Source organism: Mytilus galloprovincialis, chromosome 10 (assembly GCF_965363235.1).
Source record: "Mytilus galloprovincialis chromosome 10, xbMytGall1.hap1.1, whole genome shotgun sequence".
NCBI classification, from domain to species: domain Eukaryota; kingdom Metazoa; phylum Mollusca; class Bivalvia; order Mytilida; family Mytilidae; genus Mytilus; species Mytilus galloprovincialis.
This window is the reverse complement of record NC_134847.1, coordinates 82,120,771-82,135,312: the sequence shown is the minus strand read 5'-3', so window position 1 is coordinate 82,135,312 and position 14,542 is coordinate 82,120,771. Positions and strand designations below refer to the sequence as shown.

General features: G+C 29.2%; 1 protein-coding gene across 6 annotated transcripts in view; it reads right to left on the bottom strand.

The window, feature by feature from the left end:
• Nucleotides 1–263: 263 nt before the first annotated feature.
• Nucleotides 264–14,542, bottom strand: part of LOC143048577 (adhesion G protein-coupled receptor L3-like) — a 48,605-nt gene continuing 34,326 nt past the window's right edge. For 3 of the 6 annotated variants that reach the window (XM_076222329.1, XM_076222330.1, XM_076222324.1), the window contains 13 exons: nt 14,334–14,454; nt 13,736–13,839; nt 12,833–12,935; nt 11,878–12,028; nt 11,321–11,390; nt 10,219–10,285; nt 9,476–9,561; nt 8,836–8,962; nt 7,819–7,860; nt 6,828–6,902; nt 5,812–5,845; nt 5,545–5,565; nt 264–891 (listed from right to left, as the gene is read on the bottom strand). In XM_076222329.1, coding sequence (XP_076078444.1) covers nt 773–891; nt 5,545–5,565; nt 5,812–5,845; nt 6,828–6,902; nt 7,819–7,860; nt 8,836–8,962; nt 9,476–9,561; nt 10,219–10,285; nt 11,321–11,390; nt 11,878–12,028; nt 12,833–12,935; nt 13,736–13,839; nt 14,334–14,454 — 1,120 coding nt within the window. In that variant the 3' untranslated portion in view covers nt 264–772. Of the gene's footprint in view, nt 892–4,389; nt 4,469–5,544; nt 5,566–5,811; nt 5,846–6,827; nt 6,903–7,818; nt 7,861–8,835; nt 8,963–9,475; nt 9,562–10,218; nt 10,286–11,320; nt 11,391–11,877; nt 12,029–12,832; nt 12,936–13,735; nt 13,840–14,333; nt 14,455–14,542 lie in introns of all 6 variants that reach the window. The other 3 variants (XM_076222327.1, XM_076222328.1, XM_076222325.1) reach the window with 3 other exon arrangements.

Genomic DNA, 14,542 nt, shown 5'->3' with positions numbered 1-14,542 from the left:
TATTAGTACATTTCTGTGTTTGTAGTTTCAAGACGTGAACTGTGGCTTTGCGGACATGATCATCGGCTTGAAATAAATGAGTAATCATCGAAGGCCAAACATTTTTTTTATTTTAAACGCTCTGTTGTGCTACTTTTACTCGAGTTGGCTATGCTGAGACTCAATTTTTTATTTGGTGCTTGTGAATGTATGAAATAAAGGAGACATCGGGTATACGTCTTAACGGTATCATCCAGACGACACAAATAAAATATAAAAATACATACAAAACGTAATCTACATTCTATGTCATGTTTAAATACAAATCAGAAAATACCACTGAATCTATTTACTATGTTATTGAAAGAAATAAATGGTACACACTATGCAATAATGAAAATATTAATGATACATATAATGGTATAACAAAGTATTATAACAACAACATTAAATTTGTAAATACTGTAAACCAACTTATTTCTGCAAATACTTTATTTCGAGTGCTGTCCTCTTAAAAGGACTTAGCGGATATCCTCTTTAAAGGACTTAGCGGAGATTTATATTCACAATTCTTGTATCATCTGTGTATGATTGAAGATCAAAGTGTTACATGTACAAGACGATTTACATTCGTTTTATTTGTCTACTCGCGAAAATTGTAAAATACAAATATAAGTTGCGTTACAATATATTATCTAGTATCAGTTCGATACTGCGTTTGTCAAACTTGTCTCTGACTTTGATTACAGAAAGGTTATAAATATGATTGACAGTTATAACTGTGACGACAGGTTTAGGCTTTGGCTACTTCGTAAGCTTGCGATTTATTTAGCTTAAGGAAAGCTCTTATTTCATATTTCTTTTGTGTCTCCTTCTTCATATCCTTTAAAATTGTAGAATCAGTGTTACTATCTGTAATTAAAAAAAGAAAAGAGATATTATAGAGAATAGTGAAATTTCAAAGGACGGGAACATAATTTCTTGTACCGGTACTGAAGGAGCAAAAATCTATGTCGCATCATGCTATCTTAAATTATTATTGATACAATTATTATCATTAAAATTCTTTAGAAAAATTATTCAATAGACCACTGTTTAAACAGAAACTATCTTTTTTCGGAATAAAACATTAGAATACAAATTATCTCTTATATCAACAAGACGAAAATTGCATGTCTTTAAATAATATACACAATAAAAGAGGGACGAAAGATACCAGAGGGACAGTCAAACTTATAGATAGAAAATAAACTGACAACGCCATGGCAAAAAATAAAAAGACAAACAGACAAATATTACAGAAGACACAACATAGAAAACTAAAGACTACGCAACACGAATCCCATAAAAAAAAACTAAGGGTGATCTCATGTGATTTGGAAGGGTATGAAGATCCTACTCCACATGTGACACCCGTCCTGTTGCTTATGTTATTACAAATCCGGTAAATAGTCTTATTCGGTGGGTCACATTCGTGAAAAAAGGAATATGTTATATTAATAAAAACGTAAAACAAAACGTCCAATTATTGAAGAAAATCTCAAATATACCCTTAAGTTGGCTACAAAGCATTCAAATTATTTCGTTTTTATATAAATATGTTGAAAATGAAAGTTCAAAGACTATGATTGATGTTAATTATAGAATACAGTTATACATCCGTTAATTGCATTTAATAGCAAATCCATGCAAAGTTCACATCAGTTGCTTTATTGGCATTTATATATAATTTAACAAATAACATTAAATTTTACAAATCTATAAGTAGATCAATGTTTACATGAGAAGACTCAATATTTGATATTGATGTAATTGTTTTACTTACAATATTGATAATCATACTTCATGGCGTATGCATAGCTTTGGAAATTAGCAGTTAAAACCAATTTGAGAGACTATCTCAAATGACAATATATTTTGTTCTAAATAATCTCGATAATAAGTATATTCTCGATATTAAGTATAAGACTAATATTCTAAGTACTACAATATTGATATTTTTTACTGTTCATCTGTACAAAACCTAATAGTTTAGAATAGTATTGAACTCCGAATGTTAGATACTATAGTTGATATAATAAAAGTTGAACGAAAATGTGGACATGGAAATCGTTACATATTGTCCTCAGAAACTCGAACATCCTTATTGCTATTCAAAAAGCTTATAAAACAAATATATAAAGTAAAAAGGTTTATATTATGTTCATAACACATAAAAACCCGTACAGAAGTATTTCCGGTTAAAAAGATATAAAAGGATTATATAACAAGGATAACAGCGATAAAGCAAATACTGTACAGTATAAAAAGCAACATTATTTACTGATACACGACTCGTACCCTCCCTCTTTCAATTAGAAAAGGAAAGAACACGAAATATGGACAAAAAGAAAAATTCGAAAACAACACGTCCGAGCTGCTTCATTGACATCATATTTGTTGGTAACTGCTGCTCAAATACAACAAAATTTGAAAAAAATACCCCTAACAGGTTTCATAAAAATTCCATCAACAAAATTATTTCGGTGGTATTGATAAGACATTTAAGTAGTTTAGATTATCAGCCCATTGTAAGAAAGAACAGGTTTATCGCCCCTTTACTCCTTTCCATTACTCAATGGATAACATTCCCGAGTATTAACATTCCGTATTCAGTTTTAAAGTGTTTATTATTATCGAGAAGCAGTACATTCACAGAATCAAATTCCAAATCGACCCTTAAAAGTTTTCAAAAGTAATAAATCATGAACAAAAAGCTTTTGTAAAAATGCAAGGTTACACTAATGAACGCAAATTCAATAAACATATAGCATGAGTTGTACAATGCATATGTATATTAAAGAGGATGCAACAAGATAAACATTGTTCTATAACAATTCAAATAGTCAACTTCAAAGTGTTTCGTTTGTTTAAATTTGCTTAGTCTTTTCTCAAGTTATTTCAAAATGATTATGTTTAAAATAATAATGATTTTTATTAATAGCTTTTGGTTGTTTTAAAGTTCTTTTGATTCAATACAAACAACATGTTTGATAAATTCGGATCGTCGATTCTAAGTTCATTTAAAGATTAGTGTTTTTATTGTTAAAAGTATTAATAAAACAAGAGTTAAATATCTGATTAATTGCATCGAGTTTTTAGTTAACATCACAAAACACTTGTTGACATTGATGGAACTGATACTTAAGAAATATAAAAAATGTGGTATGCAAATTTAATAAACAAACTAATTTGATTAAACAGTCGTTCATCGATATTTAAAGTATTAACATATCAGTTTATTTTTTATTTATTTAAAGCAAAATCAATGTTAGTATCGATACAATATTCAAAGATCCTACATGATAAGATTGATTATCCTTCAGAATATGTTCGTGCAAAGAATCAAAACGGATATATTGAGTGCATCTGAATTTGTGTGTCTCCAAAACAAACATCAGCGTAAAATTCGGATACGATACCTTTTTATTAAATGTAATTACGATTCGTACAGATATAATCGAATTTCCTAATCAAATCGTTGCATCTATGAAGAATATACGGAAGGGTTGAAGTAATTTTTGATAAAGAATTCGAAATACATGACTTTTTCATTTACCAGTAATATAAACATATAGTTATTTTATATTTAAACAGTCACGGACATTTCGTATGAATTGGAAAATAAACACATGTACACCGTCAAAAGGGACAAAAGAACCATCGCCGTCAAAACAAAAACAGAAAATTCAAGAATCGTGTCTAAAAATGTAATATTAAGATTAATGTTTTGGAAAATCAAGTACAAAAAATCAAAAATGTAGCATCGTGTCTATATCCCTTCCAAATTAATTCTTTATGTGCCTCAAATAAATGCAGTACGAAATATTCGTGTTCTCGGGAAAATAATCTATTAGATGTTTGTTAATAATCAATTAATCCAATTAATCTAAACGCTTTCATTTTGAATTAGTCATAATATCAAAAATAGGTGTGGACCATCTACTTCGTTCTTTATTTAAACCTTTTAATTTTTTTGATTTTTACATGTCCAAGAATGAAGCAAGATGTATGGATTGACAATAACATGATTAAACATGAGTTTAAGGTGGACAAACATAAACCCGTTTGTTCAATATTGTATTATTGTATTTTCGTTTCATATTTTTTATTTCCCATTATTGTTTTGTACAAATGTATAATGTATTTGTAAAAAATATTATTTTTTGAATTATAATTGTTTTCAGTAAAAATTAAGCAAATCAACTTTATACAGTGCACATTAGAATGTAAATTACACGAGTTAATCGCTGATTCATAAAAGTGATGGTTTATTTGGGTTGTGGAAGGAAAGCATACATTTGAAATAAACAGTAACAATAAAAGCAGACGGCATTATAATTATCATATAAACTGCTTGTTTTTACATACATCTAAAAAGAACTCTGCTTCCTCGATTGAGTCATCATGGTTTTATCTTGAGTATAATATACTTGCCTCCCAGGCTTACCTTATAGATAATAAAGTACGAGTACCATTAATTATTATAACCATGGACAAATAAATCCAAATTATACTGGTTTTAATGACTTTTCATGATTTTCTTTATATGAATATTCATAAAATTCAAATCAAATTTTTAATCATGTTGGAAGGTTTCTTAAAATAATAAAGTATACATTTATGTAAAATCTATCTATCCCATTTTCAAATTCAAAATATGTGAATATTATTCTGAAAATAAAAACAAACTTAAAATAAAGAACTTAAATCTTATAAATGCTTTCATTCAAACCATGTGAAAATACACCAAAAGCACTAGTTGCCTTTTGCTCTCTGCGATCGATAAAAGATCAATCAATAATCATACTGCATGTTACATATTGTAGAATAAACACATTTCAGATCCAGATAAGTGTTCTGTGTTTTTTTCATAAAAGCTTTAAATTGCACAATTAATTATCCAATATCCTGTTAAGCTAGAAAATGTATCCATCTGTAAATATCCTATAAATATGTGCAGCAATCACTATACAAAGCATGAACACCGTATAGAAGGACAATGCCATTGTTCTACTTCGAAATAGCTCCTGTTTATAGTTATAATCATGATGGTTTGATAAATAACAAATAATTACTTGTCATGTTACGTCAGGATGTAAACTAACAATGGTTTATAAATTTAACGGCAACTGTAAAGGCTCAAATTTGGAAATACACACTTTTTATCCATTATTCTTAAAACAATCATCAATAAAACAACATGATAACAGTAAAAGAGATTAAAGCCAGTAAAAATTAACGGCATCTTTTTTAATAATCAAAAACTTTGATTTTATTTGTAGAAAGTTAATTTAATTCACTTTTTTAGCATGTAGCCTAAATATCTAAATGTTTATACAATCTTTAAGCAACACGTCGCTAAGATTATTAATTGAATCGATATCTAATGCTTCCAAACTTTGAGGCTTTGAACATTTATTTTCAAATTTTAAAAACTTCAAGTTTGATGGCTTTCATAATGATATTCTTAAGCGGATAGCACCTATTATTTGTATAAATCAAAATGTCGACTGAAATACTCACTATCAACTAAACGAGTACAAACTGGAGAAACATAGTCACATGTTAATGTAGTATTGCTATAATATTTTGTAAGCACATATAATGCAACTTTTTTGTTGATTTTAAAAATCATATTTCGAGACAAGAGTTATTCAAATGTATTCTTTAGCGATATAAAAGTTCAAACCATGGTATTAAATTGGCTATCATTGAATGAAAGTATTTGTAATCAGCAAATAAAAAATTGAATACGACAAACAGAAGAAAATATAAAAAATATTGACCTACCTTTTGAATCAAATCTGTCATGTGTACCAGAAGACTACAAAAAGACATATAATTCAATAAACGTATTACAATCATAACACATACCGAAGATACAATACAAAATCATAAGACGAGAAAAGCTCGCTAAACATCATGTGATTAAATACAATGCGACAAAATGACTAACTACATTCTGTATACAACCCCTTTGTAAAACTATCAGGACGGAGGAGCCAAGACTCCACAAAATTTTTCAAAACCTGAAACCAGTCGAGTTTACAAATTAGGCAACTGGTTACAAACGACAAACAACTAAAATCAAACAACGCTCCACAAAGATTTCAAGGTAAACCAGAAATAAAGCAACACGAATCCCGAAAAAAGTCCTTGGGGAATCGACAATGCTTTAGACTGAGCCAACCCTACTAAATATGAGGCACCCACCGTGTTGCCAATGACATGTTCGTTATCCATTGTAATAAACCTATTCAACTAAGTACAAAGAGTATAATATTTAGATGTTCCTGACACCTTCCAGAAATTTTGATTGAAATGTAATGAATTTTTTCAATGGGCTAATGATCTATTTTGACAATTTTTTCATTTGGTTTCACCTTTTCATTAGACGAATTCTCAAACCGATTAATTGAGATTTATTAAAATAATTGCACTTAAAAAAATGAAATAAACTTGCAACAGGTTATAGCTAACTTTATCCCATGTTAGGTTGTCAGTATTTGCGTAGTTTCATTATGATCTTATAATTACTTTGGCATATGATTTAGTGCACCAAAATTTGTGTCTAGAAAAATGTGTTGTTCTGACCGATATTGATAAGACAAGTTTATACTACAGCATATAGTTTATATTTGAACACATAAATCAAATATTATCATAAGATAAATCAAAAACACAGTGAAGTCGACTAAAGTAATATTTGCAGCACCAGTCATGGTTTATGCAATAATTATATTTCTACGTTAGGAATAATTGAGATTGGTATAAACAAAATAATCGATAGTAGAGTTAAAACAAACCTTTGGTTTGCTGCTGAAGTTTGACATAGACTTTGCTCTGCGTCTGTGCATTGTTTGTCTAAATCCTTCTTGTACCTAAAATGGGAATACTATTTTTCAATTATACCAATATAACTTTTACATTTGTTGCAATTCCGGATAAGAAATATATAAATATATACGGTCTTTTAATGCTAAATAAAACCCCTTGACAATTTGATACTTATAAATTGTTTTTATCATACTAATCAGATTTCTAAAAGCGAATGTAATTGATTGTTTGTAATCTTTACTATGTCATGGCGACAAGTTTTATTGATAAGAGAAGCAGGAGTACTTCGGAGCATATCACAGACCAATGTTAAAGTAAAGTCAGAATTGAGAAATGCCTTTCTACTGTATGCATAATGTTTTCTTAACACAATATTGATATTCAAGTACTAATAAAACTGCAGTTTCATACATTTCTGATTGCACATTCGTGACCTTAATATTCAACGAAGGTAATAGGAAACAACAGACGATTCACAAATGATATTATAATAAGGAGTTGTGGTATGAGTCCCAATGAGAAAACTATCCACGAAAGTTCAAATGATGTGGACATTTATGATCATATGTTTAAATAGTAATTATATTTTGTAAACATAAGGCAAATAGAGTTGTCTTTCCTTTGCAGATAATTTGTTAGACTAAACTGTGTTTTATAGGTTTAGTTTACATTACAACACCATATAATGGTGCATATGATATATCAGATATTCACTAATACTCAATTTAAGACTTTTATATTTGTTACTGGCATTCATCCCTCGTCAGATATTTTGTTCAATAAAGTCTGGTCAACTCAACATACTAGTATAATTTTCTGTTTTAATTTCATTCTCGTCTTTCACATTTTGATACAAAGGTAAGTACTTATTAAAAGGGCAGAATCTATATTTTTGGCCTTTAACATCTAATATCAAAATCCTGACCCATTTTACACTACATTATATAATACTTGACCTACCTTTTTACTTAAAACTGTATGAAAAATAAATATAAATAATCCCTGAAAAAGAGTATAAGGACAATGAGTAAAAAACTATTTAGCTATTGATTACTGTGAAAAAAAGCAATTCCAAAATAAGAATCATGATGATTAGCAAAATACTCATTAAAGGATAAGAGTTTTTGTTGTAGATGTGATAATGAATATAGGATGCTTTCTGTGAACGACCAAAAATGAAGAGACTAACATTCAGCATATTGCAAAACCAAGGACAAACATTAATTGATTTGCGTACAAATGCACCTTAGTCGTTTTTATATATCATAAATATACCTCAGTATATATTTCATCATTAAATTATAGACGACGAAATTTAATAGTACTACAATATTGACTGAATAATACTTTTCAGTTATCAGTTTAAAAAAAAGGTTTACTTGATATGATTTTTTTCTGGAATTATATATATTCCCGTACCTCTTTATAGTTTAAAAGGACGCGTTATCTGATATTGTCAAATGATGGTTTATACTGAAACTTTGCAATGTAAGTAATCAAGATTTATCGATGTCAATAAAAACAATAGCTTTGCGTAATTTCTACGTTCACTTCACATTAAAAAATGAAAGTTCACATAAAGTACTTCATTTTGAACAGTTAACGTTGTAAGAGCTGATGTTTTAAAGGTCAAACATTGTTTCGAAATATTTGAATTTTTACTTATGGTGTTTTAACGCTACTTTTTAGCACCGCATTTTGGCTATTTCTTGGCGACGAGTTTTTATTGGTGGAGTAAGTCGGAGTGCCCGGAGAAAACTATTGTTTCGAAGTATATACCAGTTATCTATGTCCAATAAAGCACTCTTTTACTGGCTATTTGTGAAGTTGTTGTTGTCTTCGCGGACAATTAGCTTGCTTTTGTCATTGAAGTCAGTTAATAAGTGCATAATATTACTTTACGATTATACATATTACACATGATTTGACTGATGTGGGCTATACTTTCTGAGGTTTAATTTTTGTATAAACATGTACCTGACAGGAAGTGGTTATACCAAATAAATATTGAAAAATTATGGTATCTTCATTAAATGCCAGAATTCCAAATAACCACGATAGTCCTAACACTGGTAATAGTGTCACCATACATTTAATACCATCTCTATGATAAACATAAATTTATATTGTAATTTATTGATTTGAGAAATTAGTATTCGATTAACATTAGTCTTGATTGTGTTCATCAAATACACTTACACGTGTTAACCAAATGATAAAATACTTATCGAAAGTCAGAGAGCTGTACAAAAAATAAACCAAATACATTTTCATAATACTGAAAAAGAATTTAGATTTACGGCACTGAAACATTGATACAGCCACTATTGTTAGTCAAAAACATAAAGTCAAATATTTAATTATTGAAATATCCCTAATTATCACAGGTAGTGAATTGATATATGAAACAATATTAAAGATTTGACATCATCCCTTAGTATGATAAAGTACTAGAAAAACATAAAATATAAAGGAAAAAAAGGGAAAATGTAAAAATTGCCGATATTCCGTCATGCTGTGATGTTCAATTAGTTTTCAAGTATTAAATATTTATCTTCTTCTGTTTAGTTGTTACAGAAAAATGCTTTTAACTCACGTGCATTAGAAAAATACAAACCTGGCCTTTTTCTTCAGTGTTTCATTCTGAATACCCTTTCTAGAGTACACAGCTCTTAAAACGATTATTATAGTTCCTATATTCATCTACAAATAGTTATAAATAAAGATATGATTTATGTTATATTTATAGCATTATTAACAATTGCATAAACCATACTTCTTACACGAAAGCTTTAACAGAGCGACACAAATATAGGTTTTTGTTTGATCGGCGCATATGTTGTTACTTTCTTCGATATTAGGCAAAACATTAAATTTGAAATTGACAAAAAATCACCCATCAAGTTATGGTAAGACAATACTTGTCGCCATCAATGATATGACGAACTTGAATATATCTAATAAGCAAGGAATACGCTGATACAAAAATGATTGGCTTTTCTGTAATGTTATCAAATAGACAGAAAAAAACTGACTAAAAAAGAATCAATATCTTTATTTAATTAAATCTGCAAAAATCGAATTGTTCTACTTTTGTAATCGATATTGACCTTCAATATGTAGTATGATACTACGAATTTTTATATAAAATAAGATAGCTTTGTGATTTTGAATTCAATATTATATATAAATTGGACATACACTAAAAAAATTTATTCGGAAAAAATTAAAAAAACCCCAACTTAATAACCTGATTCCATGTTAGTGGTTTGTATGCTTTCTTTTTCTTGTAGTTTTTATCTTGTGGTGTTTTAAGTTCAGGCAAATATATGCAAACAATTATATAATGTTAAAAATTACCAGTATAATTAGTAAAGCAGGTCCAACAAAAGACATAAATACAAAATTACTAGTATTTAGCCAGCAACTGAAATAGATGAAAAAGGACAAATCTTTACAATATCAATTGAAATGTCATATTTTATCGATGCAATGTATAATCGTGTGTCGTACTGCGTTTGGGTTGAAAAATAAATGAGTTCGTGTTGTCCCCTGGATTTTAATTTTCTATTCCCCATTCAACTTCTACTGGTGATTGATAAAATAATATGAGAAAGATATTTGACGAAAAATGACCCCAAAAGAATAGCTAAATTCATCAAATTCAGGGCCAACTTTTCATCGAGGAGTGGGTACCTTAGTTTCAGAGAATGTAAGAAATGCATGTTATCACCTGCTTAGCTGATATCGTAAACATGTGAGATAGGCATAATAAGTATGGTTAATCTACACTTGGTTATACATTTAAGTACGCACAATCCACTTTTATATGTATGAGTGGATTTGTAAAGCGATGCAGTGGTACAATCAAATCCAATAGTTACAAACAACTATTACCAGCACAAACACTGTCTCCCTTGGTTTTATACTTAGAAAACAGAAGACAGTCGCCAAGAAATGAAAGATAAAAAGGGATGTAATTCTCACTCCCTTTTCAGCATTATAATGAATCAATTTTAAACCTTGACGCTAACAAAGTGCAGGCAACACATTTTTTACGTAGTCTCCCGTAATATATTGTATTAAGAATATGGAATAAAAAATGACATTACATTGACAACTTGATTTTAACCTGGTCAAGCAAACTTTAACCAAAATTCTTAACTGTTAAAACACTATTGTTTACCTGATTCACCGTTCATTTCATTTATCTATGCCATATCATAATAACATAGTGTTTAAAAATTGAATTCAACAATTCAACATCAAGTGAAATGTAAATCAAGATAATATCACTGATTTGATAATACCAATGCAAGGCAAACATATATACATTCTAAAATTGTAGAATACCGGTATTAGATCATTCAAAAGTAAGTAAAGTATGATAAAATATAAAATATCCTTGCTTTAAGATGGAGATCTTAAAATATGTTTCTTATCTATTCCAAGTAATACATACTATTTTTCGGAATGATATCCTTTTAGTCTGGTTATTCCGAGAGTTATTCCTACGATCAATAACGGAACAACTGAAGAAAACATGAAAGCTTGAATAAGTACAAAAACATAGCAATATTAATATGTACATCGAAAAATGTACTGTAAAATGAGTTAAAAGTAAGAATATTTAAAAATTACTTATTTAATTACGATATTTCATTTCCATTTGAATTAAAGAAAATAAGGACTCATAATCGTACTCGGTGAGTGAAATCATTGTTTTGAGCGGCTTTCGAAAATTGAATCTTAAAAAAATCGTTCTATGTAGTTGAGAGCTAAACAGATTACGTATTTTTCGTAATAACTAGAGCAATTTCAAATAAATACGAACATAAGTTACATATATTTTGCAAAATACAAACAACACGTTATAAATTTCATGCATCCAAAAGCGCTTTTTGGGAACGCTCAAAGCAAATTTCAAATTGTAACTATTCATGAAAATATTAAGAATAAGAAGATGTGGTTTATTTAATTACAAATATAGGAGTAAACTCACTAGTCTATTCAACTTACCCCAAGCCACAGCTATATATATTGGAAGTCTTGATTTTGTCTTGAATACATATATGACAGATCTAGCTACTGATATTCCATTACATAACATAAGGAAAAATACAACCAAAAACACGTAATGTAGAACACCTGTTATTATAATACAAGCAACCTAAAAAATTAAGTTTTTTTTAATAAAAACAGAACCCAAAGATGATCACCAGTAAAAAACTATTGAATAAATAAGCATAATAAATGTATACGTTGTAACTCTATATGAGTAGGCGTCTAATTTTTCTTAACAAATATTTTGATATGAGCGTCACTGATGAGTCTTATGTAGATGAAACGCGCGTCTGGCGTACTAAATTATAATCCTGGTACCTTTGATAACTATTTTCTTTAACTCCTCGCAAAACCCAAGACATATATGTTTTCCAATTGCAAAAATAATGCACTACAGGCTCAATATTAATCTTAGATAAACATGGACTATATAAATGCTCATAGCTAGATAGTCTCGAGAGGTCCATAAAGAAGTAAGCATGGATGGCTGTATTTACTGTCTTGATACGACAACATAATGGATCAGTTGGATCATATTGATCATATCAAAAAACATGACGTGGTGATGTGGAAAACAGTATATCACATTAGGAATGAAAAAGTGTTAGAAAACTATAAGAGAACAGATTCCCAAAGTAATAAATTGGATTGTCCAAACGTTCTGTTTAACATGTTTATGTATTTATTTTACAGTTTGTCTCTATTTCTGTTGCGTGAAATGTCCTTTCTTTGAGTTATCCGATTCCTTTTTGAAATTACTTTTACAACAACGTATCTTTTTCTTTGGAGTTTAGTATCTTAGTTGCGGTTTTTTAGCAATACTTTTACGTACTATTTACAACAGTGAGAAACATTTACAACGAATGGTTTATCATATTGAACTAGCCATCAGAAATGGTACAATACTCACATCATTTTCGGTTTCCTCTGTAGCACTTAAGAAGACTGAATATCCAATTATTAAAACAATGCACATGTGCATTAAAATTACAGCCCATTCATGTTTTACGAATCTGTAAAAGGTAATTAATGAGTTCAACGATCGCAATATAACAACTTGAAGAAATGTATTTAGTAAGCGTACACGAAGATACCAAGTGCCGAAAAGAAAGCTGCATAAGACATAACAAAAATAATAAAAAACACTACGTCGTATGCTAGACGACAGGTAAGTCAGTTACATTATGGAGCTTTGAAATCAAATCAAGACATAGAATTTTCGTACAATAAGGATTTGGAAGGTGTACTTAAAAAAGATATATTGAAGTGAAACATATATCCTAGCAACAGGAAAATTAATGACTTCTATACGAGTTGTTGCCAAGGTTTGTGGATGTGCAGAGTGTAGGACACCCAACAAAATGTTTAGCTTCACTTTGTCTTCGTATTTCTATATCCAATCAACGTCTAATGTGACTTACTCAATCTAAGAACTTTTATCATAGTGTTTGTATCAATGAGAGAGAAAGCAAAGTTGAAAATTAAAAATAAAACATGAATTCCTAACAAAAAAAACCCAAGCATTATGTTACTAAAGACATGATTATTAATAAATAGTTTCATTAATCTTTCCATAAGACCGAGAGCACATTAGATCGGACATGGGTGTTCAACAACAGTCATTAGTCTGTATTGTTTGTTAAACTCTAACAATTTGAGAAAGGTGAACATTTTAGGATTGAATAGTTAGATCGAAGCACACGTTATTTGGGTAGCATTGTCCATATCACTACCCCATGCTTTTAAAAATAGTGTTTGTCGTCGTATTGTGTTGACAAATATATACTTTGTAAAGGTCATGCAGACATCTTACCTCCAAAATACAGCGTAAATAATAAGAGTAAGAAAACATCCAAGTATTGATAGTCCACAACCAACAAACGTAATAATTTCTAAGGCTTTCTTGCTAGCATCTGACTGAAAAATAAGATGAAGAAAAATACATTTTAAATTTTACTTCAATTGGTATTTAGAGAATTATCCATTAATGTGCAATATTTAAAGGTAAGACAACAGATCCTTTTTAATCTACTATCGTTTACCGGCTGTATTTCATAAGAAGATTTTAATTGGAAAAACAAGACAGATGTCACTTATTGGAGTAGTATCTACATGAGTTCATCTCCTAGTCGAATTAACAAAATAGTTAATTTGATGCAAATTTGATATGTGTCATAAAAAATTAAACTGTAAATTTTTTTATTTAGAAAAAAAGTTCTATATGATCAAAATACATAATCATTTACTTTCCACAACATTGAAAGTTCTTTGCACTGTTGTATATGTTTAAACAAGGTAAAATGTTAACAAAGAACGTATAGTACTAGATGTTGACAATGTTTTAACTAGATAGTAAGCTGCAATTCTGTTTTTTTTTTACATTTCGGATCTGATTTTATTTTTGAACTTACAATTTCAACATCACTAGGGCTCATCAATATTGCAAAATTAGTTAAATGATTGCATGTGCATGTAGACACTTTGGAGTCGCTCATTTTCAAATAGCATCCATCGTAAGTCCAAATTCTAGAACTGAGAAAAAAAAAAGATTAGATATCATAAAAAGTCAGATTATTGTAGGAAGCAAAGATTATAAATGAGAAATGACTGTCATTGAAAA